Here is a 23,940-nt window from a genome sequence, read left to right as displayed (position 1 = left end):
TGTAGCTGTCTGATTTATGTTACAACAGGACTTAATGCCTGTAAAATTGGTAAGGGATGTAATGTACCAATGTTTGTATTCTTTGATTATTCATGATCATCACACCTGTATGTCAGCTGATGCAACACATTATGTGAATCCACAGTTTTTACAAGCTAGTGCAGAAATGTTTCTTTGTTATGCTTTCAGTGTGGCAATCTATAATATTGTTTTTCTTATTGTGTGTCGTCTGATTTATTGCTGACTTGTTTGTGACAAAATCTTTTAGTGAAATAAATTAGTTTAGTCTAGCACAGCAAACAGTCAAGAAGCTCCTTGTGCACTTTTAATGATAATTAACGTATAAATGAATGCATTTAATAAATAATTATTAATTCTTTGGAATTATTAATTATTTGGATAATTAATATTCCAAGGATCGGAATATTAATTATCCAAAACATAATTATATTATTTTGAATAATTAATAGTATCCAAAATAATATTAATTTGGATATTATTAAGTTAACAATAATATCCAAATTAATAGGATATTAAGAATTTATTATTAACTTGGATAATAATAATATTCAAATAATAATATCCAATAATATCTCAGATGATAAAACTACTAGGACATCTAGAAGTGGTGAGCTATTCCCTGACCAGTCAAGTACAGCTTATTTTACACAAATGTCAAACAGTGCTTTTGCATCATGTCAGTCGAGTGATACTACGGTTTTACGCCAGTCAGAAGATACTTATTTCATCACGTCTGTCAAGTTGTGCTGTTGCATTACACCAGGGGTCTCAAACACGTGGCCCGCGGGCCGCATGCGGCCCGCAAAGGCATTTCATGCGGCCCGCAACACATTTCTATTGTCGGAGTTTGAACTTTTGCAAAAGCGCCATCATAACCAGGAGAAAATCTTACCTACTTATTTATTCGTAGTCTTTCCATTGATTTCCGTGTAGCGCTCAAAGCATACATCCAGTTTATTATTGCTCACTGTTGATTGCATTGTATAAATTTGATTTTACTATATGTTTTTAAACAAGTGCTCATGTCTTCTGTTTCGAAAAAAGAAAACTCGCAGATGAAAAGAGAGTTTTTCAAGTCAGATGGGAGGATTTATATTTTGTGACTGAAGTCAGCGATAAAATTCATTGTCTCATTTGTCAGCAAACGATAGCGGTTCCGAAGAAGTTCAATGTTCGTCGACACTACGAAACATTGCACCGTGTGAAATATGACGCGTACACCGGCAAAGTCAGACAGGATAAAGTTATTCAACTTAAATCAGCATTATGCAAACAAAGAAGTTTTTTCACCAAAATTAACCAGTCCAGCAAGGATTCTGTGAGAGTAAGTTTTGCATTAAGTGAGATGATAGCGAAGTCATCACGACTCTTTACAGAGAGTTCTTTTATAAAAGAATGTCTTTTAACTGCAAGTGACATTTTATGTCCGAATCAAAAGAAACTGTTTGAAGGCATAAGCTTGTCAGCCAATACAGTAGCCAGAGAGTAATTACAGATTTAGCAGCAAATGTGGAGATGCAATTAACTGAGACAGCTATGGACTTTGAAGCATTTTCAATTGCTCTCGACGAGAGCACAGATGCTTCAGATACCGCACAATGTTCTGTGTTTATCAGAGGTGTGGACCGCAATTTAAATGTGACAGAAGAATTCCTGGAACTATTACCATTGAAGGGTACTACAACTGGACCTGATTTATTTCAAGCCCTGGAAAAATGCATTGAGAAGTATAACTTGCTATGGGATAAACTTGTATCTTTGGCCACAGATGGTGCACCGTCAATGTGTTCTCAAAATGTAGGTGTTGCTGGATTGGTGAAAAACAAATTAAACAGCCTTGAAACAGCAGGAATCAATTTCACTAGTATACACTGCATTTTGCATCAAGAAGCCCTTTGTAGTAAAAGCCTACAGATGAAAGAGGTGATGGATGTGGTAGTTAAAACAGTCAACTATATACGTTCTCGGGGGCTGAATCACAGGCAGTTCACTTCATTTCTTGCAGATATGGAATCTGAGTATGGTGAACTTATTTATCACACTGAAGTAAGATGGCTAATTCGTGGAAAAGTTTTGAGGTGTTTCTTTGCACTTAGACATGAAATCGCTTTATTCATGACAATGAAAAATAAGGCAGTTCCTTTACTGACTGATTCTACATTTCAATGCAACCTTGCTTTTCTAACTGATATTACGGATCACTTGAATACACTGAACATAAAGCTTCAAGGTAAACAACAGATTATTACACAGATGTACGACAGTGTGAAATCCTTTCGGAGTTAAACTACGTTTGTGGATGAAGCAACTTGGTGAGGGCAATTTGGCCCATTTTTCAACTCTGAATTCCTTAGGCAAAGTTGATACCAAATGCTTGAAAGAATATACAGATTTGATGTCTGAGTTACTTCAACAGTTTGTTGTGCGTTTTGCAGACTTTAAGTTACTGGAGCCACAATTTCAACTTTTTTTGACGCCGTTTGCTGTAGAAATTGACGCTATTGCAGAGGAATTGCAAATGGAGTTGGTAGAACTCCAGTGTGATACTATCTTGAAGCAAAAATATGCAGAAGTAGAGATACCCGAATTCTACACATTTCTTTCACGAGAAAGATTTCCAAGGTTACTCTCTGCTACTGCAAGGATTCTTGCAATGTTTGGCATTACGTTTGCATGTGAACAATTTTTCTCATCCATGAAAGTTAACAAGTCTGTACTGAGGTCACAGCTCACTAATGAGCATTTGCAAGCAACACTGAGATTGGTTTCTTCTCATAAAATCAAGCTTAATATTGATGCCCTTGTTGACGCAAAACGCTGCCAGGTCAGCAGTCAGTACAGAAAGTGACTGAAACCTAAGTTAACCAAATACAGATACGCCAAGTACGGTACTTAAATTGACTACATTACATTTGCAATAAATGGGTTTTAGAAAGTTTGTAAAGCACTACGTTCTTATTATGTTGTCTTGTTTATTAACTTTTTATAATTTTAAACAATTTCTGGCTATGCGGCCCTCGAGGTACTTTAAAAGTCATCACTTGGCCCTTGGAGCAATTTGAGTTTGAGACCCTTGCATTACATCATAACTCATCTAAACCTGCAGCTATCAAAGATGACCCCATACCCGCAACACCCACCTTGTATTCTACATTAGGCCTGAGTATCAAACCACCAGACCAGCTAAATATCTAACTAATTTGAAGAACAGTTACCATATCTAGTTTTATACTATTTAGCATCTGAACATCTTTAATCGTCTCTTATGGAAGCATGTGAAGTCGGAAGTGCTGAAAAAATAGAACGAGAAGATCAGTTTGTTGTAGACATATTGATCAGGCAGAGTAAAAAGTAAAGTGCATATTATATTATCATACATTTTATTATTGCACTTTTTTATTATTGCACCTTGTATTATTTGCACATCTTACTATCGGTTATTGCACCTTCTTGATTTGTTTTGTTCATACTCAGTTTATTACAAATCAGTATTTATGGGCCAGAACATTATTGTGTGATAGGCATTGAATCATCTTCTGAAGCTTGATAGTGTAGTTGCATCGTTACTGACAAATATTAATATCAGTGAAAATTTAAGGAGATGTAGTGTATAATCTATATATACATTTCTCAAAGTATGTCCGTATGTCTGTCTGCATTCCGGCTATAGCTATTATTAAAATAACTGTAGCTGGACAACAATGATGACGCAACGTCATGGAGTACCATCATTAGAAGCCTAGCAGCTTACTGGAATTTTCCATTGGCAATATTCCAGGCTAATTGCTTGAAAGTTACAGTTGTTTGACAAAGTTTTAAAACCTTTACAGTTGTTTTTATTTTTCTCTTAATTTATTTCAACTACACGACACACTTCTCTCATGCTATGTACTTTGAAAGTTAGAATGGAAAATGTTGTTATATGTTAAATACAAATCAATTTTCCATCCAGACTTTTTTATTACCCGGGCAATGCCGGTTAGCACAGCTAGTAATTCATATGTTTATGGATAAAGCCAAAAAGAACTGGCATTTTCAGGCTTTTTAGGGGAGAACTACATGTAAAAAGATTGAGACAAAACTGTGCTTTGAATAGGCAAGTGAGCTGGACGTCAAGTGCATTGAGAATTGATTGTACCCAGCATCACTCTTACGGTAAATACATTTAAAACACATTACGTTATGCTACCAAATCTTTAAAGAGACCAAACTTATTATTTAGGCTATTCAATCTAGTAACTACAGGTCTTTTTCAGATTTTGTAAGGTCAGTAAACACCAAGTTCAGTTGTTGTGAAGATGTCATTTTAGAGGTAGGCCTAACCGGACCATGCTTTTTACTAGTCTTTGGTAAAAGGTGCTGACCTTGGCATCTCAAGGTCAAGGAATGAATAAAACTAAGAATAGATTTTGTCAAAGTTTGATGGCAGAGGTTTTTTGCGACGGTGAGGTGTTAATGTTGATGCTGTCTATTTTGTCAGCTCGTTAGTAGTTGCTACCCTCCTATCCCTATTACACCCATGACATTGTCCAATGGTCTTTAGAAAATTTGCAGTATCGATTTGCTATCTTTGACCATTTTAGTTAATTGCTTTGACAGGTTTTTTAAGCTTCATTTTTGCATAACACTAAAACTGAAAGGATTATGGCATTCTCGAGAGAAGTCGTTGCTTTTTATGGATATCCAGGCATGCTCAAGTCAAACCACTGTCTACAGCATGTTTCTGGTAAACTTGAGAGTTATCTCCATGAATTTAACATAAAGTTGGTTTTAACCATGATATTTTTAACCTCAGGTCAATGGTAAGGTCAAGAAAGCTAATTTAAATGTTCATAAAGTAGTTAAATCTGGGGGGATAATTTAGAGAAAGCTTGGTAGAAATTCATAATAGCAGTTAAGTTCACCTCACATACTGCTACCTGGCTTATGCCTTTTGCTTTGATGTTTGGTCGTGAAATGAAAGCCAAAATGCACACGGTGTCTAGCTTCATGACCGGGGCGGTAGGAGATGCCAAAGATGCAGATGCACTCTATAAGTAAAGAATAAAAAGATGCCAAGGAAATTTTGTGAGTCTTGGTAAGACAGCTCCACTGAGCTGAAAAAGCAGAAAGAAGTTTGGCACTAATTAGAATCCTGATCACCACTAAGGTTCTTGACGTGTGAGGTTCTGACATATTTTGTTCTAGTCCTTCTGGTCGAATAGTTAGACAGAAAGTATCTGTTGCCAAGAAGATGAATCTCTGTTTGTCTCAAAACAGTTCTAGCCCTGATGACTCTGAATTTTAGTTATTGAACACCAGAATTGTGCGAGATCGTAAAGTTCCGCCACAAAGATTTTGTAACAGTTTGAAAATAAATTTGAACTGGGTATTCTGTCTGCATTTTAGCAACCGTTGGGTATTTTCTTTGTATGTGCCTATTTTAATACTCATACTGTATTTCGGGGTAATTTATGTTTTTATCTACTCATGGTTGGTACACAGAGAGAAAAAAATGATTGTAATTTGATTTAGCCAGGCTTAAGATTTAATATTATGTTGATAATGATCTAAAAATCACTGTTACCCATAACACATACCCATACTGATTGATAAATGATTTGATAACGATAATTAATGGCAAATTAATCAACAGCTGGAGTAAATAGTGAGTCTATCCTACATTCAGCTGACAACTCAAACTTCAATCACAACTGATCATTCTTAAATCAGTGAAGCAAAATGAAAAAATCAATCATATGACACTGAAGATTGATTTAATAATGATCGCTAATTAATTGTTGACAGCTAGGACTATCAAAATTCAATCACATACTTTCTCATGAATCTGTTTTAAATCATTGTTGAAATAAATCAAATTTCAGACAGTTGCCATTTAATATTGATTCCACAATCCACAGCAGTTTAGACCAAGAGTTGTTCCCACTTTAATCTGGTTACACATATTAAATACATATGTTACACATAAAAAATACAACCATGTTCAATTGTCTCCGTATGAAATGCTTACAAGCATTCAACTTGCTAGAGTCCAAGCTATAAAGTTGCCGTGTGAGCTACCATAACAATTGTTTTTCTCTGTATATTCCAAGTATAATAAAAGTTCAAAAAGTTTACATCATTTCTATCATCTGAATTATTTTTTATTCTGATCTGACAAAAAATCACTATCGATCGCAGGATCAAATAACTTTTATTTTACCATTTTAAAATTCGAGCCTATGTTGACTAGGTTTTTCAATTTTTATTCTTTTCCAAAAAGGCACGATTTTTTTAGCTTTTAGCACAAAGCAACGTCTCTCAGATAATCGTTTAATATCGTAATTCATCGACTAATATCTTGTTGATGATATTTAAAACTTACTAGCATTCACATCCTTTGTTTAACGCTACTAGACGACAGCTTTATAAATGTCTACCGAAAGCGACATAAAGTTCGTTTCTCCACGCAACCGATAAACGACATTAAAACGATAAACGATCAACGACACCCTTTCCCCAGCCCAAGGGTTGAAGTCAAGCAAAAATGACGTGAATTCCAGGATTTGAGTTTCAAAAAATGGTACTGCCATGGCAGAAACCGCAGTATAGAAGGATACGGCCCTGCATGGCAGTTTAGTGAACTGAGCTAAGAAATGTAATGCATTGTATTTTGAACCGCATCAAGCTGGGGTTAGTTCATGAAATTATCTGTTCCCTAATTGGAACTAGACAGAAGCGTTGGATTTGAACTTGGTAGTGGAAACTAACAGTCAATAAATAAAAAGTACTGGACATCCTTCCTTGCTGAGATCTGGGCACTGCCCCCTTGATTGATTCATATGAACAATTTATACATTTGGAGAATTATAAATATATTCATTCGTCAGTTTGTTCAAACCTAGCTAGATATTCTCTCAAGAAAGGTTTTCAACATGGCATTGTTGAGTTCACTGAACTAAGGTTTCTTTGCACAACTTTACAGAAATGGTGTGTATCCAAACACCGTTTTTGGCCCAAGACTGCTTTTGTCTGATCGCTGGGGTAATGAAATGCTGGAATAAGACTACACAACAGAGTAAATTATTGAGAATTCGGTAATTGCATTAACCTTTTGCCTAAAAAATGTAAAATGGTAAAATACGAAATTTCCTCTAGCAACTTATCTCATCATAATATGTTTAGCTTGGATGTCAAAAGTCTAGTAATATAGGGGCCAAGACTGAGATCTCATTAATAAATCCAGACCACCATATCATCGACTTAGCTGCACAGACTGCAGCAAGTCATATCTCACATTCTACCAGCAACACAAAATTGAGCTGTCATTTACAAAGCTGTTTATTAACGAGCTTATGCAGAAGCAATGAAAGCTCTTTAGGCATGCTCTCTATCTAATGAATCCAATGAAATAGCTGGCCAAGGACTGACATGATCAGCTTGCAATAGTTGTTTTAAATTTTCTATTAAACCTTGGACTGTTGTAGTAAGGAAATAGCTATGATCAGAATGTTGTTTCAAATCTGGAATAATTGCCTTATTGCATATTATTGGTCTACTCTGGAATGTCAACAGTATAATTATTATTATTAGACTTCTTTGATATTGAAAAAATTCATTTTGAAGCAATTGAAATTTCACAAGAATGACTAAGTTGTGTACATATTAATAATTAGAGCTTTGTATATATTCTTCTTGATAAACATAGAATTGTGTTGTGAATCTCTTGACTAAATAGTTGTACATGTAAAACCAAGTAAAATTATAGTATCACACCTTTTCACACTTGCAGAAAATTGGAATGAGCTACAATAAAGGAATGTTGGAAACGTTGCAATCAGTCAAACATTGCTTTTGTAGACAGTTTTAGATATAATTGATATCAATGGTAAAAACCCTCTATCTAATATTATTGGTTTTATTGTTTTATTTATTATTTAGTTTTATTGTAGCCTAAGCTCAGCCTGTCTCAGGTTAGTTGCAGTTGATATATTTTTATATACATGCTAGATGGTAAACTCATTGGCTGTTATGTTACAGCCTTCCTAATTCAGCGAGCCCAATACTATCTACTAGCCAATGCCTAAAACCTCTGTTGGATTGTGCATAAAATGCTATCTTCCACAATCTTCTACTACAATTATCTAATACTATATGATTGCTTATTTATAGCGTGGTTATACCTTGTCTTATTATTAACAGATGCTATGAGTTACATAACTTAATTCAATGATGGGATTTATGTTGTATATGAAACAATAACGCTGTGAGTTATTGGGAGTGCTTGCTTTCAGTATGGGCCAGCGCAACAACTAGAGCGACCTGGTAATATTACAACCACAGCTGAGAAGAACATTTTTATAGACAAGCATTTAGTTATTATTGTTGGTCACTTTGTTCTTTTAGCTATCAGGATGTTTTGCTGAGCACTGTACACTATGATACCAAGCAGCCTTAATACTAGTAATCTGTAATGTGCTTTTGCAGTAGAAACAGGTAGTTGAAACCACCCCTTGACCGACAGCGAAACTCATGATGCCTTGAAATGAGTGATTTAAATGTAAATTTCTATATGGCTTGGCACTTCAATTATGGTGGCCTTTTGAAAAAAGTGGTTTTTGGTAGAGCTTATTGTATGTCAGGTTTTGAGGCAACTGAAGCCATTCTCCCATTATCAATGAAAACAAAAATAAAGTTTCAGCTAATCATACAAAATTATTGTGCAATGCAGTCACAGTTGTTTAACCAATGCTTCATGGATATCATTAATGGCCAATTGATGTTTGTCACTAGTATGATTGTATTTCACCAGAGATACAATAGCTAAGAAAACTTACCATCTTTTTTAAATTTTAAGGATAAACATGACTCTGAAATCCTCTAATTGTAGCATGTAGCTAATGTATCCAAACTGCTGCAATCTAAGCTTGAGGCTGTACTATTTAAAAATTTTCATCACCTTACTATTTGAATGATGGCTTCAAACAACCCATTCGATGGCCATTGTCTGACTTAAATCTCCTAATTCCACTTTCCTAATTCAACAAACAAAATGTAGTTTGTGGAGTCGAATATAAGCGAATAGTATAGTATTAGTTGAGCCATCTGTAAGCTTTCTAGTAGAGCTAAAAGGATGAAATACTAGATTAAATTACTACATTACACTTATTTAGGATGTTTTGCCTTGCCTGATATCGATAAAATACACTTATTACCAGCGAAACATTTGGTTGGGAGCAATGATCTGGCAATTGTTTTCACTTAATCTGATACATAGAAACCTTTAGTGTATTTTATTTTACTGAGTGAAGATTGATTTCTCCTATTAAGTTGCATCGTCATTTGTAGTGCTCAGAAGATCTGTAATCTGTATGTTTATTTGACTTTTGTAAGTGTTGCTTAAAACATGGAGTTAAGGTGGTTATATGTGACCCAAGGGGGTGGCCATGGTTTGCCATGAGCTGACATTTATACACAGTATCATATAGATGTCGATTTCGCTGTTTATTGGTGCCATACAGTATATACACAATATTTGATTTACGTGGTAATAAGGAAAAACCCTGATAGTAATGCATTCCTAACACTGCACATCTTCGCCACTGTTGCAACATCTATCTGATACTCAACCCAACTGAAATGATTAATGTATCCATAATACAATATTCAGTATAAGATAAGCTATTTGTTTTTAAGTCAACTCGAGTAGCTACACTACACATATTGCGTGGTGGGGTAGAGGCACAGCTTTTTCCCTCTCCAAGAGAGCCTATCCAGACTAACTCATATTCATTATGTCTTTTTTTACTTATGTTGACATCTTGGGGTTTTTAAAATTCTCTGTATTCCTAGCTTGAAAATACAAACTAAAATCATTGCATTCCACGGTTAACTATTATTCACAGTATTTTTGCTCAATACATGTACAACAAATTGGCCATGTTTTGCTTTAAAGCTATAAATGCCCAATATCTATGATGATGATAAGCAGCTCAGGGGCTGAGCAGCCTATTCATCGCATTGACCAATGAAAACAAGGGAGGCATTTTCAAATCATCCTTGTAGAATTAAAGCTGGCAATGGTCATTTTGCACTTGATACTGTTAAAGCGATCACCTAGTAGGATATACAACACAATAGACAACTATTCAGATAATTACAAAATATATCGTAGTGACGACATAGACAATATTGAAGCAAGTAACCATGAAGAGCTTGTGCCATCTCTGCCATCACACTTTCTGCAGTCATTTGGATAATCAATTGTGAAAGCCTGCCATGGTGAGTTTGTATAACATACAACATGGCACTATTTAGCCAAAAATTTATCATAAATGTCATACTAATGTTTCTGTCACTAAGGAATGTAAAATTCCTGTGAACTACATCATTGGATATCACAAAAAATCATAGAACACACGCACACCCCTTGGAGCAAGAGTAATGGTGGCTGTATTGGGATTTTTAAGACTATATTCACAATCTCAAATCTTTTATAATTTAATGTATATTGTCTGTTGTTTAAAACATATAATAGAATATTTAACCTCACAGAAACAACAGAACAACTATGAAGAAATTGCTCACATATTCAACCAGAATATATCATTTAAATTTTTCTATCAATTTTAGACCAAGGCGTCGATGAAGATATTTTTATAGAACTGATGGAACACCAGCTGGCCAACCTTCAGCCTAACATGATCTCAAGAACTCAAACTCTCCTTATTAGGAAACAGAAGGAGTTAAAACGAGTAAGTTGAAAAACATTAATTCAAATTGTAAGAGTATGTTGAGTAAATCAATATTCCCCATTGAGTTAGATAACTCCGAATAATTAACGCAAAGTTAGATAACTCCTAAACATCTACCCTACCTACCCACATAACTATATTACTAGTTGTAGCCAGAGCTATTAGTTATGACTTGTATTATTATCATCACCCAGACCTTAACACAGAGTAAGATAACTCCTAATCATTAATCCTACCTACCCACATCACTATATTGCTATTTTTAGCACATTTACATGAGCTATTAGTTATGAATTGTGTTATTACCTTTATGATTTTTACCTTTGTACCAATTATTACCAATTTACCTTTGTGGTTTTATAGGTGACAAGCTTGATGATGAAAAGCAAGGTGTTTTGAGGGGCAAGTCGACAGCCACCAGCCTGTTTATGGAGAGACTTTCGCAAAGTACCTTGGGTGAAACCAGCAGAGGAGCCATTGTATTGACAAATGAACAGGAATGCATCTACCTGGTTTTGCCAACGGGAGCAGTGTTCCTGATGGCAACTGAGGTAGATGCATGTCTGGCCTATGTTAAGTGTTTGTTTGTGGTTAACCAGAGGTACCACATCCAAGCCCATTCATCAGTTGGGGTTCTGGTGGAACGTCTGCTACGGCTGCTCTCATCATTGATGACAACAACCTCTGCATTGCAGATGAGACTTCCTCAAATTATGGGGATAGTCAAGTAACAGCTTCTCTAGAACTCCAACTGATGGTATCTCGGCTGGTGTCGCTAGTACTCAATTAAAATATTTTCTCTTTTATAACTATTTGTAAACATTTACATGTAAATACTTCATTGCAAAACAGTTCATTTTTAACCTTTTTATTCATATTATAGCTTTAAAGTTATCATAATATATTTTGCTTATACATATATTTAACCTCAGTATTTCATGAAAATAAAAATAAGAAGTTCATAGTAATCAGTTCACTCAAGTGTGCAATTGTCTTCTCCTGGTATAAAATTACAATTTTATTGTGATTTAAAAATGGCAGTACCATGAGTGAACAGGGAGCATCCATAGCAGCACAGCACTGAATCACAGAATGATTTAGTTTTGGTTATTTCCACAAAAAGCATCCCTGTACAACAACTCGACTATCAATCATAATATGATTGAAGAAGCCCTATTATACCTGTACCACAGCTCAACAATCAATCATAATATGATTGAAAAGGCACTAGCAAAGCTGTACAAAAGCTCAACATTCAATCATTATATGATTGATCAGGCACTAGCATACCTGTACAAAAGCTCAACTTTCAATCATTATATGATTGAACAAGAACTAGCATACCTGTATAAAAGCTCAACCATCAATCATTATATGATTGAAAAGGCACTAGCAAAGCTGTACAAAAGCTCAGCTATCAATCATAATATGATTTAATAGCCACAGTATGCGTTGGCATAGGTAAATCATTATTAAATGCAAATTAAATCAATTTTGAGTACAGTTTTGTCACCCTGAATTTAGATTTATTAATGATTTAAAATTCAATCAAAATTTCTCTCTGTGTATTATAATATTTACATCGTATATTGTTCTAGTCATTTGGTCATTATATGCATATGGTATGTGTGCTCATATATAATATGTGCTACATTTTCTCACGTCTCGAAGTGATGTTGTGTTTGCATCAAGATTATATGCATATTTTGTAGTTTGTGATTTTGATACTACACAGGCATTGAGCATGCGTAGTTAACATTTTTGAAGAAATAAAGCAACAGGGATAGAAACATATGACTGGGTGATAATCATTTCCATCTACATACATAAGTGTATTTAAGAAATACAAAACATAACACTTATGCACTTGCTTTTGTTAATGGGCCTATATCGTATAGCAAGGCAGATCAGGGACACTATCTGAGTAGTTAAAACAAATCATTGACCATTATAAATAAAAGTGCACACAACTCACTAGATTTAAAGGTGCAAGCACATGCATTGCCTTGCCAACTGCTTCAATACTTTAAAATAGGCCTCTTCTTTTGAAACATTGTAGGGGCTATTTACTAGTGAATATTAACAAAGGGTGACAGTCATATGCATCATTTGAGAATCTTTGTATTCAAAATAAGTTTATCAATTTTAAGTTATTTACTGCTGTTAAGATTTTGCTGCCAGCTGTATAATTTATGTTTATGCGTAACCTTTTTATCCTTTTCTCAGAATCTGTACAGTTAAATAATTTTTATTTATTTTTTTGGTTTTTTTGGTAATGTAATGTAACTGGGTAAGCTGAAAGTTATCTTTTTTAATTTGATATATATCATTCTTGTAACAGCAAAAATATTTACATTAAGGTAGAATTACAATTTAAGGCTATAAAGTGTTAAGGATAATTTTTTTTGACCTGAAGACTAGAAGATAACCTTTAAAGAGCAAAAGATAAAGATTTTCTTTTTATAAACCTTGGAACTCAAGGTTGTTCTTCAGAAAACTAAAGATCAGATAGTAAAAAGGTCTGATAATAAGCACACATTAGCCTGCATTTGCTTTTTTTAAGTGAATTATTAAAAAGTGCAAAGTTAGCAAAAGTTTCAAATATCATTTTGATGAAATAATTTGAAAAAAGCCCAAACTTGTAAAATCAAACTTCTGTAAAGCCTAAAATTAATAAACACTGACTAAGAAGTCTCTAATCTTATTAAAACATTAGCATTAGTTCATTAAAATAAACTATGCTACAAAAAGGTTTAAACCATGAATCATATAATTGCGTTGAAAAAGTGGATAACTCCCAATTTTTAAGAACAAATAAACCTAATTAAAAGTCTGTTACCATAATTATTATTATTATTGAGATCTACATGTATTTAACTACCATTCACAATACTTAGCAGCCATATCTATAACTCTGAGTCTATCAGTTTTTAATCATAGCCCATAGTTCTACTATTTTAGAACTATGCAGGTCTGCAGAGGTGTTCTTCAAAGTTCAAGGACAACTGCTATTTTAGTGGCACAGGCTAATCATGCATAGTTATGTTCTATGACTTAATTTTACACACCCACTATATTAAAATAATTCCGGCTCTGACTGTATACTAATCAATTAGTAATTACTAATGTCAGTTCAGAATCATTTAATTACAAGTGTAAAACAAATTTCTTATTATCTTTAGTAACTAACAGCAACACAAGTTTTATATTTTCAGAACTGGTCAATGAGACATGAATGATGCAAGAGTTTTCTAAACAATTACCAAAGCGCTGGACCTATAGATATATTGATGGTGTCTTTGGAAGTAGATGCTGATGCCATAGAAGAGGGATGGAAATAATGATTTTGGCCATGATCCGTTACAGCCAAATCTGACGCATTAAAGATCCACAATGAGCTGAAGATGTGCATTTTTTTTACCATACATAAACATGCAATTACTTGTAATAATAACTTAAATAATTTGACTAAAAATCACTGAATGAATGTGCTGCAATAAATATGTCTGATATCAGTGAGAAAAATGATGAGTGGGGCTTTGACTGCACAATACTATCAAAATGCGGTTTTTTTAAGTTCATGTTAAGTACTCTTAAAGTTCTTGAAGATGAGTATTTGTGAGTCGCGTCCTATGACTGCTTTTTACAAAACTCATTGATAAAAACAATGAATTTACAAAAATTGTAAGAAAAGTTTACAAAAAAGATTTTTAAATAAATTTTTTGACAGGCAACTTGAAAGATCTACAAAAAAACTACAAAGATCCGGATCTGGATCTAGATCCGCCATTTGGCCATAGCTGCCATAGAATTTCTAGTCAGTGTAAAACTGAGCATGCCAGCATTACTGGTGATCTCATTCAAACAGTTTTTTTCTTCTGTTTTCATGCTCTCAAATGAGCACCAAAATAATAGTTTACAAAGTTGCCTTAATTTTACAAATGCAAAAGTAAATAAATATCAGTAGTTAATTATTTTTACTAATATATTTATGTATCAACTACTGAAATCAAATGAAAATTTATTAAAAATTAATATTGTTTGAATTTCAGAAATGATGAGATGTAATAGATATGATAAATCAAATCAACAGTAGCAGAATCTCATTGACCTTTTAGTCTGAGATTCAGCCTTCGACAGAAGCACTCAACAACTTGGTGGATATTTAGGCTTATTATGAGCAAGAGCTGAGTGACCTCGAAGAGAAACTGACTTCATCTCTGGCCAGCACAGCGTCTACCAAGCACTTGAAACAGACAACAACAAGCTGATAGAAAGGTGCAAAGTCCTGGAAAAAGAGCTACTCCGAGCTAATAGGTGACCTAAACATACTCCAATGTCAATATTTGTCACATATGAGGTCTTCTAACATCGGCATGTATTGATTTATAAATATTGATTTATAATTCTTTTGCTGTTGATTTGATTCAAGCAGAACAGGTATTTACTGCTTTGCTTACCTAATGTTTGACTAACATGTATTTAAATATTTATTTACTTGCTTACGTACCTACATACCTACTTACTTACTTACTTACTTACTTACTTACCTACTTACCTACTTACTTAATTACTTACTTAATTACTTACTTACATACCTACTTACTTATCTACTTACTTACCTACTTACTTATCTACTTACTTACCTACTTACTTAATTACTTACATACTTACTTACTTACTTACCTACTTACCTGCTTACTTAATTACTTACTTACATACATACTTACTTACCTACTTACCTACTTACTTAATTACTTACTTACATACCTACTTACTTATCTACTTACTTACCTACTTACTTAATTACTTACTTACATACTTACTTACTTACCTACTTACTTAATTACTTACGCACTTACATACTTACTTAATTACTTACTTACATACTTACTTACCTACTTACTTAATTACTTACTTATTTAGATGTACTTACATATGTACTTATTTGCATAATGGCTAGCAACTAAATCATTCAAAATAAAAAATAAAGTTGACTAAGGAAACACTCAGCGATAAAAGCTATTTGTTGACGAGCAAAATTATTATACATTTGTAGTTATATGGTAAGTTTGTGCCATTTTGTCTTCCTTTGCAGCATACCACTTTACTAATCAGCCTCTTTGCATTTCTGTTGCATTAGTTACAAGCAATTCAGCAGAGATTTACATTGAAAATACAGTTGACAAATACAGTTGAAAATACTTTGACATGTAAAACATTTCATTCTCAGCTTTCTTTTTTGTTATGTCAAATTCGTTTCATGTTAGAATAAGCATTTTTATATGAATACACTAAATTACATTGAAGTTCCTCTGTTAACTCAAAACATTGCATAAATTGGTATAAATAGGATAACGATAAATTATAAAATATAAAAGTTAAATGATATGTGAAAACTGAACGAGTTAAGTAAAAACCAAAAACAGAAAGCTTTAATTTTGTGTTTTATGTTTGATATTAAGGACTGAAAACCAAAGGCATACTTTTGGTGATACAATGAATAGGTGGTGGGTTACATCCTGACAACTTTAGGTGTATTTTAGGTGATACAGGATATAGACAGTGCATTAAAAACTACAATCTGGGGTGTACCTTTGCTGATACAGGGAATAGTCAGTGTGTAGGTAGAGGGTGTGATAAAAGTATGAAACTAGTTTAATTCAGCATCTTCACCAATTCAGTAATTTGCCAATTCACAATCAAACAGTAAACTAATATAAATTTAGCTTATTGTTTTTTGCTTATATATTTCTTTGATTCATATTTCCTTGTTAAATATCAAATTCTATTCTTTTCAATTCAACCCACTTTTGATTTTGATTAACTTCACTTTCAGTTTTTTAATTTATTGCAATAATTAAACGACCTAATTTATTCCAAAGTGTTAAGCCTGGTTTTTGTTCTGTAACTTTTGACTTCAATTCTTTGAGATTTTCTGGAGCTTGTTCATGAAAAGAAACAATGTTAATAAAAACACATTTTAAACTGGACATTAACAGTATAAAAAAATAAATTCTGGCACAATTGAAAGATCCACAAAAACATAAAAATAATTTAGAATTCTATCAGGATCTGTTAAGTACCTATTGCTGCTATATATATTATATATATTTCTCAAAGTTTGTGTGCGTATTCATGTATTCGTATGTTGTTGTGATTTTCCAGTTATAGCTATTACTAGTTATGCTACCCGGCGCTGCCCGAGTATTAACTATCAGCTTATAAACAATGAAAGTTGCCTGCCGCTTGTTATTAGCCTGGCACATTGCCAACAGATAATTTGAGTAAGCTTACTAGTAAGAGCTACCTGTGTTGTGCCATGACTTTGCGTCGATCGAGATCGAAAGCGGTCGCCTATTTGCTCTCATATAGCGACATATATTGCCTAGCAAATATATCAAGCTCATGTGGTGCAGTTAGCTAGCTGTCGACCTGGCAAATGAGAGGTTTTAAGATCAAATCTCTTGTTTTAGGGATCCTTTATTGCTAGATTTTAATAGCTATAGCTGGACACGCCTACACACATACATACACAGGACCAATTTTGAAAAATATATAGATAGATTGTACCACCTGCGCCCATGCGTTACGAAATAAAAAACATTAAAAAATATGAAAATTTTTATATTATATAATTTTTTTTATATTATATATATTTTATTTCCTGTTAAAAAATATTTTGGGAGCTAAGTAAATGCAGCAAGATGCTTCTTTGTTTTTTCCATCAAGGCAAATTTGTTCTTCTTCAGGATATCAACAATAATTTATCTCGAACTTGAAATTGGCCCATTTGTGTACTGGTTATATACGTTATTAAAACATATAACTCGTTGAACTCGCCATGGCAAGTTATTCGTATCCTTTTTCCAGTATATCTAGTTTCCGTTACAATAAAAACGATTCGCAAAGGGGTGAATGATAAAATTTTTGTTAAAAGTTAGAAATTTACTAAAATACATTATCAAACTTCCTTTGAGTATGTATTTAGTAAACTAAATTCATTTAAGTTAGATTCAGCATTTATGTCACACGTCTGCCTCGGAGGTAAGAACTCTCCAGGTAGTACATTGTAATGTTATGTTATCTTGCAGATCATAACCACAAAATGTACTAAAGTCATTGTAGGTACTAATAGTTACTAAGGTTAACATAGTATTTTGGTACTATTTTTAATGATGATGATGTCTACCAGGAGGTGATTGCATCAGATAATGACTATGGGTTTCTATACTACTCTATGAACATCTATTATTATTAGCCTAAGATATTTTCGCATGCCAATTCTGGCATGCAAAAATTGGCATGCAAATTTTTGCATGCCAACACTGACACAAACAAAAATCATATAATTGTATACCAAATAATTTTTGATTGTAATCGTAGCGAAATAGACTATACTTAGCCATTAGTCTCTAATGTTTTCACATTTACATTTTAACACCTTTACACTTTTATTTCTCTTTCTAATTTATTTCAACGAAACATTTCTTTTAATTTATGAAATTTAAAACTCATAGTTGTTTGAGAACCTTTACAGTTGTTTTATTTATTTTTTAAATTGGTTGCCTTGCACAAAACCTTTTTCTTGTGATATGAAGTTTGAAAGTTACAGTTGTTTTACAAAGTTTGAAAACTTTTCCAGATGTTTTTATTTTCTCCCTTAATTTATTTCAACTACACAAAACACTTATCTCATGATATGTAATTTGAAAGTTAGAATGGCTAATGTCATTACATGTTAAATACATCAATTTTCGGTCCAAAGAATTTTTTATTACCCGAGCAACGCCGGATAGCACAGCTAGTATTATTATATGTTATATATTTATGTATTACTATATATTCTATATTTATATACTATTATGCATTCTATATTTATATATTACTATATATTTTATATTGATATATTATTATATATTCTATATTTATATATTGTTACATATTGTATATTAATATATTCTTTTATCTTCTATATTTCTATATTATTTTATCTTCTATATTTATATATTATATGTTTCATATTTATATATTATTATATATTCTATATTTATATATAACTATTTATTATATATATATTTATTTGTTCTATGTTTATATATTATTATATATTTGATATTTGTATATTATAATATATTCTATATTTATTTATTACTGCATTTTCTATATTTATATATTATTATATATTTTAAGTTTATTTATTATTATTTATCCTGTATTTATATATTATTATTTATTCTATTTTTATATATTATAGATTTATATATTATTATATGTTCTATATTTATATATTATTATATATCCGGTATTTATATACTATTACATATTCTGTATTTATATATTATTCTATATTCTATATTGATAAGAATAATTGTATTTTAAGGTTTCTGACTAAAACTTAGTGGTACGGCGATAAATGTTCTAAAAGTTTATCAGATGCCTAAAACTAAAATTATATATAATTTTGTGATTGAAAATTTAAAATAAATTCTTAAAATATTTCAAATTAATGAGTTTCTTGGCAGGTATTGAGTACACTTTTAAAAAGGCTTGGAGAGCTTAACAAAATTAAAAAAAGCAAGACTTTAAAAGCTGAATAAGATGGCAGCCAATCGAGCGCTTGCATACCTTGCTGGACAAACGAAGATGGAACTTCAAGCTTTTGAGCAGCATCACAACCTCCTTTTGGAAATGGTATGTGGTGGATCACGAACACTTTGCTGTAAAGTAGCTGAATCTTCCCATTTAGTTGTTGTTGATATTCAGGGCAATATACGGTTTTGTATTGGAGGAGCCGAGAAAAAGAGTCATCCTGTGACAGTATATTTCTCTGAAGGTCATGTGATTGGCACCATTGAAGATGACACTATCAAGCCCGGAAATAATGTAGCAGGTTTCCACATCAGTAGAATTCTTGATACTTTTACAGTTGGCTCAAGCACAATCACCCGTGAAACGGAAAAATATACTTTCAATTGGGCTGATGATGAATCAGCAGAAATGAAAGTTTTAACTATAGCTTATGTAATACAGCGAGCTCTAACCTTTGAATCGACTTACTTAAACAGATCAGTAAGTACCGAAGACGAAGCTTTAAAGGATTTAAAGCTCAATGGACGAACATTTCGGTGCAAACCTGAGCAAAACAAGAAGGTTTTTAAAGGTGCAGGTGCGTTTGAGGCATCAGTGGAAGAAGAAAAACTGATTGTGCGTCGGGGCAGCTGGTCAAAAGTGGGTGGTATCAGCAAAAACTACTTGCTCCTCATGGATAACACAAAACGACATAACATTCTGGCCATTTTAGCAAGTGATTCAAATGGACACGAAGCGAAAGATCCTAGCGGTGCTTTGATGTTTACAACGGAAAAAAAAGAATTTACAAGTATAGTTAAGCTTGGGAATAAAGAACTCGGTAAATATAAACATCTGCAAGGACATAGGCATTACTCAACTTTGGAAACAAACGAACCATCTGGCAGATATGAAATGAATATAAGAGTGATAAATTTGTCGGAGTCTAACTTTGATGCTGTCATATTAAATAGAGAAGGAGAAGAGATGGCATCAATTAAAAGTTCCAGCCCAATAACGATTGACCTTATTTGGAAGAAAGCCGTAACAACAATGCAAAAGAAGGTAATAGTTGCGTATATTATGGTGTTGAACCGAGTTGGCATCAAACTAAATTTAAAGGCAACCCAATCATGTCTGACAGCTTTAGAATGCAGCTGTTTAAGTTGTGAGAAAGGACCATCATTTCCCCTTCAAACCGATCCATTTAACAGAGTAAATGTTGCAAAAAATCTTTTTGTCTCCGCTGTTGGACATTCCAGCCATAACAACATAGTTTATTATGATGTGGGCATAATGCCTAGTGAAACATTTTTGACTTTAGAATGCACACCGTTAGAAGATTTTAAAGGCATGACCAAACTAGAAGCAAAAAATCCAAAAGGTGTAACAATTTTTTATGCAATCAACGTTCCTGGTAGCAACGTGCTGGCCGTCTACAAATTTGATAAGACACTCGGATGCTATCATGAAAATGGCATCACATATGCAAATGATCAAGCAATCATGCGAACTGACGAGCAACCCATGGCTAAAATAAGAAGTTCCATGCTAGATTTAACAACCAATCATGAGCTGGCAAATTTTAGAAGAATTGGAGCCACAGTTGAAATTCAACAATCTAACACGTACAACGCTAGATTAAGCTTTCTTCAGACCGCCATGATCTTGACATTTGCCGTAAAGTATTTCTGTGAAGGTTTCAGTATCGATCAAATACCTACACCAGAGATATCCTACAGATACAACGGAGCAACAGTCGACGTTTCATGCTCTTTTTAGTTTTGTAGCAGAAGCATAGACAATGTTTACCTACTTTTTACGATTAGTTTAAGATTTTAAGAATAAACTTGAGAATGATTTATCTCTTGGATTGACTTTATGAAAAATTTAATTCTTTCCTCCTGCTCAAACTGCATATATAGCCTGCATTATTTTGCAGTTTCAGTTTCTGACAAATAACCAAGCTGGACTTGAAAGTAAAAAAATAGTAAGAATTTAAAATATTTTTATTTTGCTCCTTTAGTTATTGGACAATATTGGCTTAGAAACTGTTCTATATTTTCATGTACTATCTTCTTAGCCACTAGCAGGCCGTGGTAACAAACTTTATTAAAAGTAATTAATAACTGACTGCCTATTAAATATCACGCTGCTTCAATGAATAGATTATTCTATGTTTATAATTTTTTAAGTTTTTCATTGTGCGTGGATGTGTTAACCGGTACAACTAATATGCATTTCCAAGTTTTTGGCTAATTCCATATTTATATATTATTATATATTTTATGTTTATATATTATTACATGTTCTATATTCATACATTGGTATATATTCTATATTGTTATATTGTCATATAATCCATATTTACATATTATTATATATTCTATATTTATATATTGTTATATATTTTATATTTATATATTTTTATATATTCTAGATTTATATATTGTTACATATTTGATATTTATATATTGTTATATATCTTATATTTATATATAACTATATATTTGATTTGATATATGTTTATATATTCTATATTTATAAATTAATATATATTTTATATTTATATATTGCTATATATTCTATAATTGTATATTGTTATATATCCTATATTTACATATAATTATATATTTGATTTTATATATGTTTATATATTCTACATTCGTATATTAATATATATTATGTATTTATATATTGTTATATATTCTATATTTCTATATTGTTATATATTTTATATTTATATATTTGATTATATATATTGTTATATATTCTATATTTGTTTATTAATATATATTCTATATTTATATATTGTTATTCTGTATTTCTATATTGTTATATATTCTATATTTCTATATTATTATATATTCTATCATAAATTCACATGCATAGGCTCTGTTTCTCTTGCTAGAATGCTAGAAATACTTTGTTTCCAAACTCCAGCCCTTTAAACACTGATCGATATGAAAAGAAAAAAATTTTGCGCATCGCCAGGCTTAATAAAAAAATAATTTATAGCAATACATAATAAAAAAAAACAAATTTTTTTCAGTAATGAATTAAAAAAATTGGTCATTTATCACTGTCTGCAGTCTCTACTTCTCATGACATACGCGATACAACATTTTTCTCTGTCTTATTTATCTATTATTATTTCTCTGTAGTTTATTTGTTTGAAATAATAATAATGTGTTGATCTATTTTCTGCTATAAAGATGTATTATACAGCAATGCAGAGAAGAGGGCCAAGTTTAATTCTTAAGATGAATTGCTGTGTGTTATCATATCCACTGCCGCTGCCGCAGTTATCAACTTAATTAATTAATTAGAGTAACTAAAACCTGTTATCAACTAAATTGAGTAACTTATTTACCTCAGTGAGTAAAGAACCAAAAAGAAATGACTACTTATCTGTAGATGATGTTGCATTCCTTCTTATTCTATTTAAAATATAACATTTCAGTTTAGCTTGCAAATTTACATCAAATGCCTGCATGTATTATTCCAACGAATGATCTTTCCAAATCTCTGCGTCTTCTTACTCTGCCTATGCTAAATATTTATTTTACTTCAATTCAATGTTTCAAGATTTTTCATGGTTTGTGTCCTCGTTTTTTACATGACAATTACAGGCTCTCATCTCATTTCAACTTACGTGATATGAAAAAATTGCATACAATCACTAACAATCATTTTGAAAATGTCATTGGCAGCTGCTTTAACAATCTTCCACCAAATATCCGTTCTCTTAGCAGAGAAAGGCGTTTTAAACACTATTTGTCAGACTATTTATTCAATTTTAATGGCTAACTGTTGCTTTTTTCCCCCTTTTTTGTTTTACTATTGTTGTATGGCCTAATTTGAAAAACATTTCTATTTGTGAAATGAAATTATTGCCAATAAAAGACTATATATATAACTTATTGGCCCCAAACAAGTTTTCTCTAAGTTAATTTGTTGGATATTTTTCTTAGTAAATTTGCCGCTTTTAAAAATATATCATAGATCAATGCAGAGATACAAGCTTGAGGCTTAGAATTAATAAATGTATGTTATCATAACTGCTGCTGCATTAATCATACATTCAAAAGCTATACGCACACACATTGCCTTGACAATTGCCACAATATTTTAAAATATGCCTCTTTCCTTGGAGCAATTTTATGCATATTTAGTAAGTCTCTCTTCAGTTTCATGCACCTACGAAATGAGACAGTCATATGCGTAATCGTAAAATGCTTGGATTTGAACAAATATATGTATTTCAATGTCGTTACTGCAGTTTATGTCTTACATCCAGCTGTATATCTCATCATTACGCGCAACTTTCTATGTTTTCAACAATTTCTGTGAAAGCCAAAAATTATGTTCAACCAAATACAATTTTTCAAATGCCACTTCTTAGGTTGTTGCAATGTTATTAAATGGATCGACTGAAAGTTATTTTTCATAAACTTTTTATAACGTGCTTTGAAATGACCCACCTACCAAGCAGATTAGTAGAGTAATTTGGACCTCTAACATGGCTTCATGAAAGCTTCTATAACTTACCTCTGGATTGTCATAGATCTCTAAATTCTTATGCATTAAAAGGTGAGATTTGTTTCTACAAGCT

The 23,940-nt window shown here is 32.4% G+C and overlaps 1 protein-coding gene across 1 annotated transcript; it reads left to right on the top strand.

The window, feature by feature from the left end:
- Positions 1-1,536: 1,536 nt before the first annotated feature.
- LOC137402758 (general transcription factor II-I repeat domain-containing protein 2B-like) lies at positions 1,537-15,025 on the top strand. Its single transcript, XM_068089263.1, has 5 exons — positions 1,537-2,251; positions 2,457-2,852; positions 11,118-11,201; positions 11,354-11,511; positions 14,924-15,025. Exons 1-5 carry the CDS (start codon positions 1,537-1,539, stop codon positions 15,023-15,025), a joined length of 1,455 nt encoding a protein of 484 aa, XP_067945364.1.
- The last annotated feature ends 8,915 nt before the right edge of the window (positions 15,026-23,940 follow it).

The sequence above is a fragment of the Watersipora subatra genome, chromosome 8, assembly GCF_963576615.1.
Source record: "Watersipora subatra chromosome 8, tzWatSuba1.1, whole genome shotgun sequence".
In the NCBI taxonomy this organism is placed as follows: Eukaryota; Metazoa; Bryozoa; class Gymnolaemata; order Cheilostomatida; family Watersiporidae; genus Watersipora; species Watersipora subatra.
The sequence above is the reverse complement of the archived record's forward strand: the minus strand, read 5'-3'. Positions and strand labels throughout refer to the sequence as shown.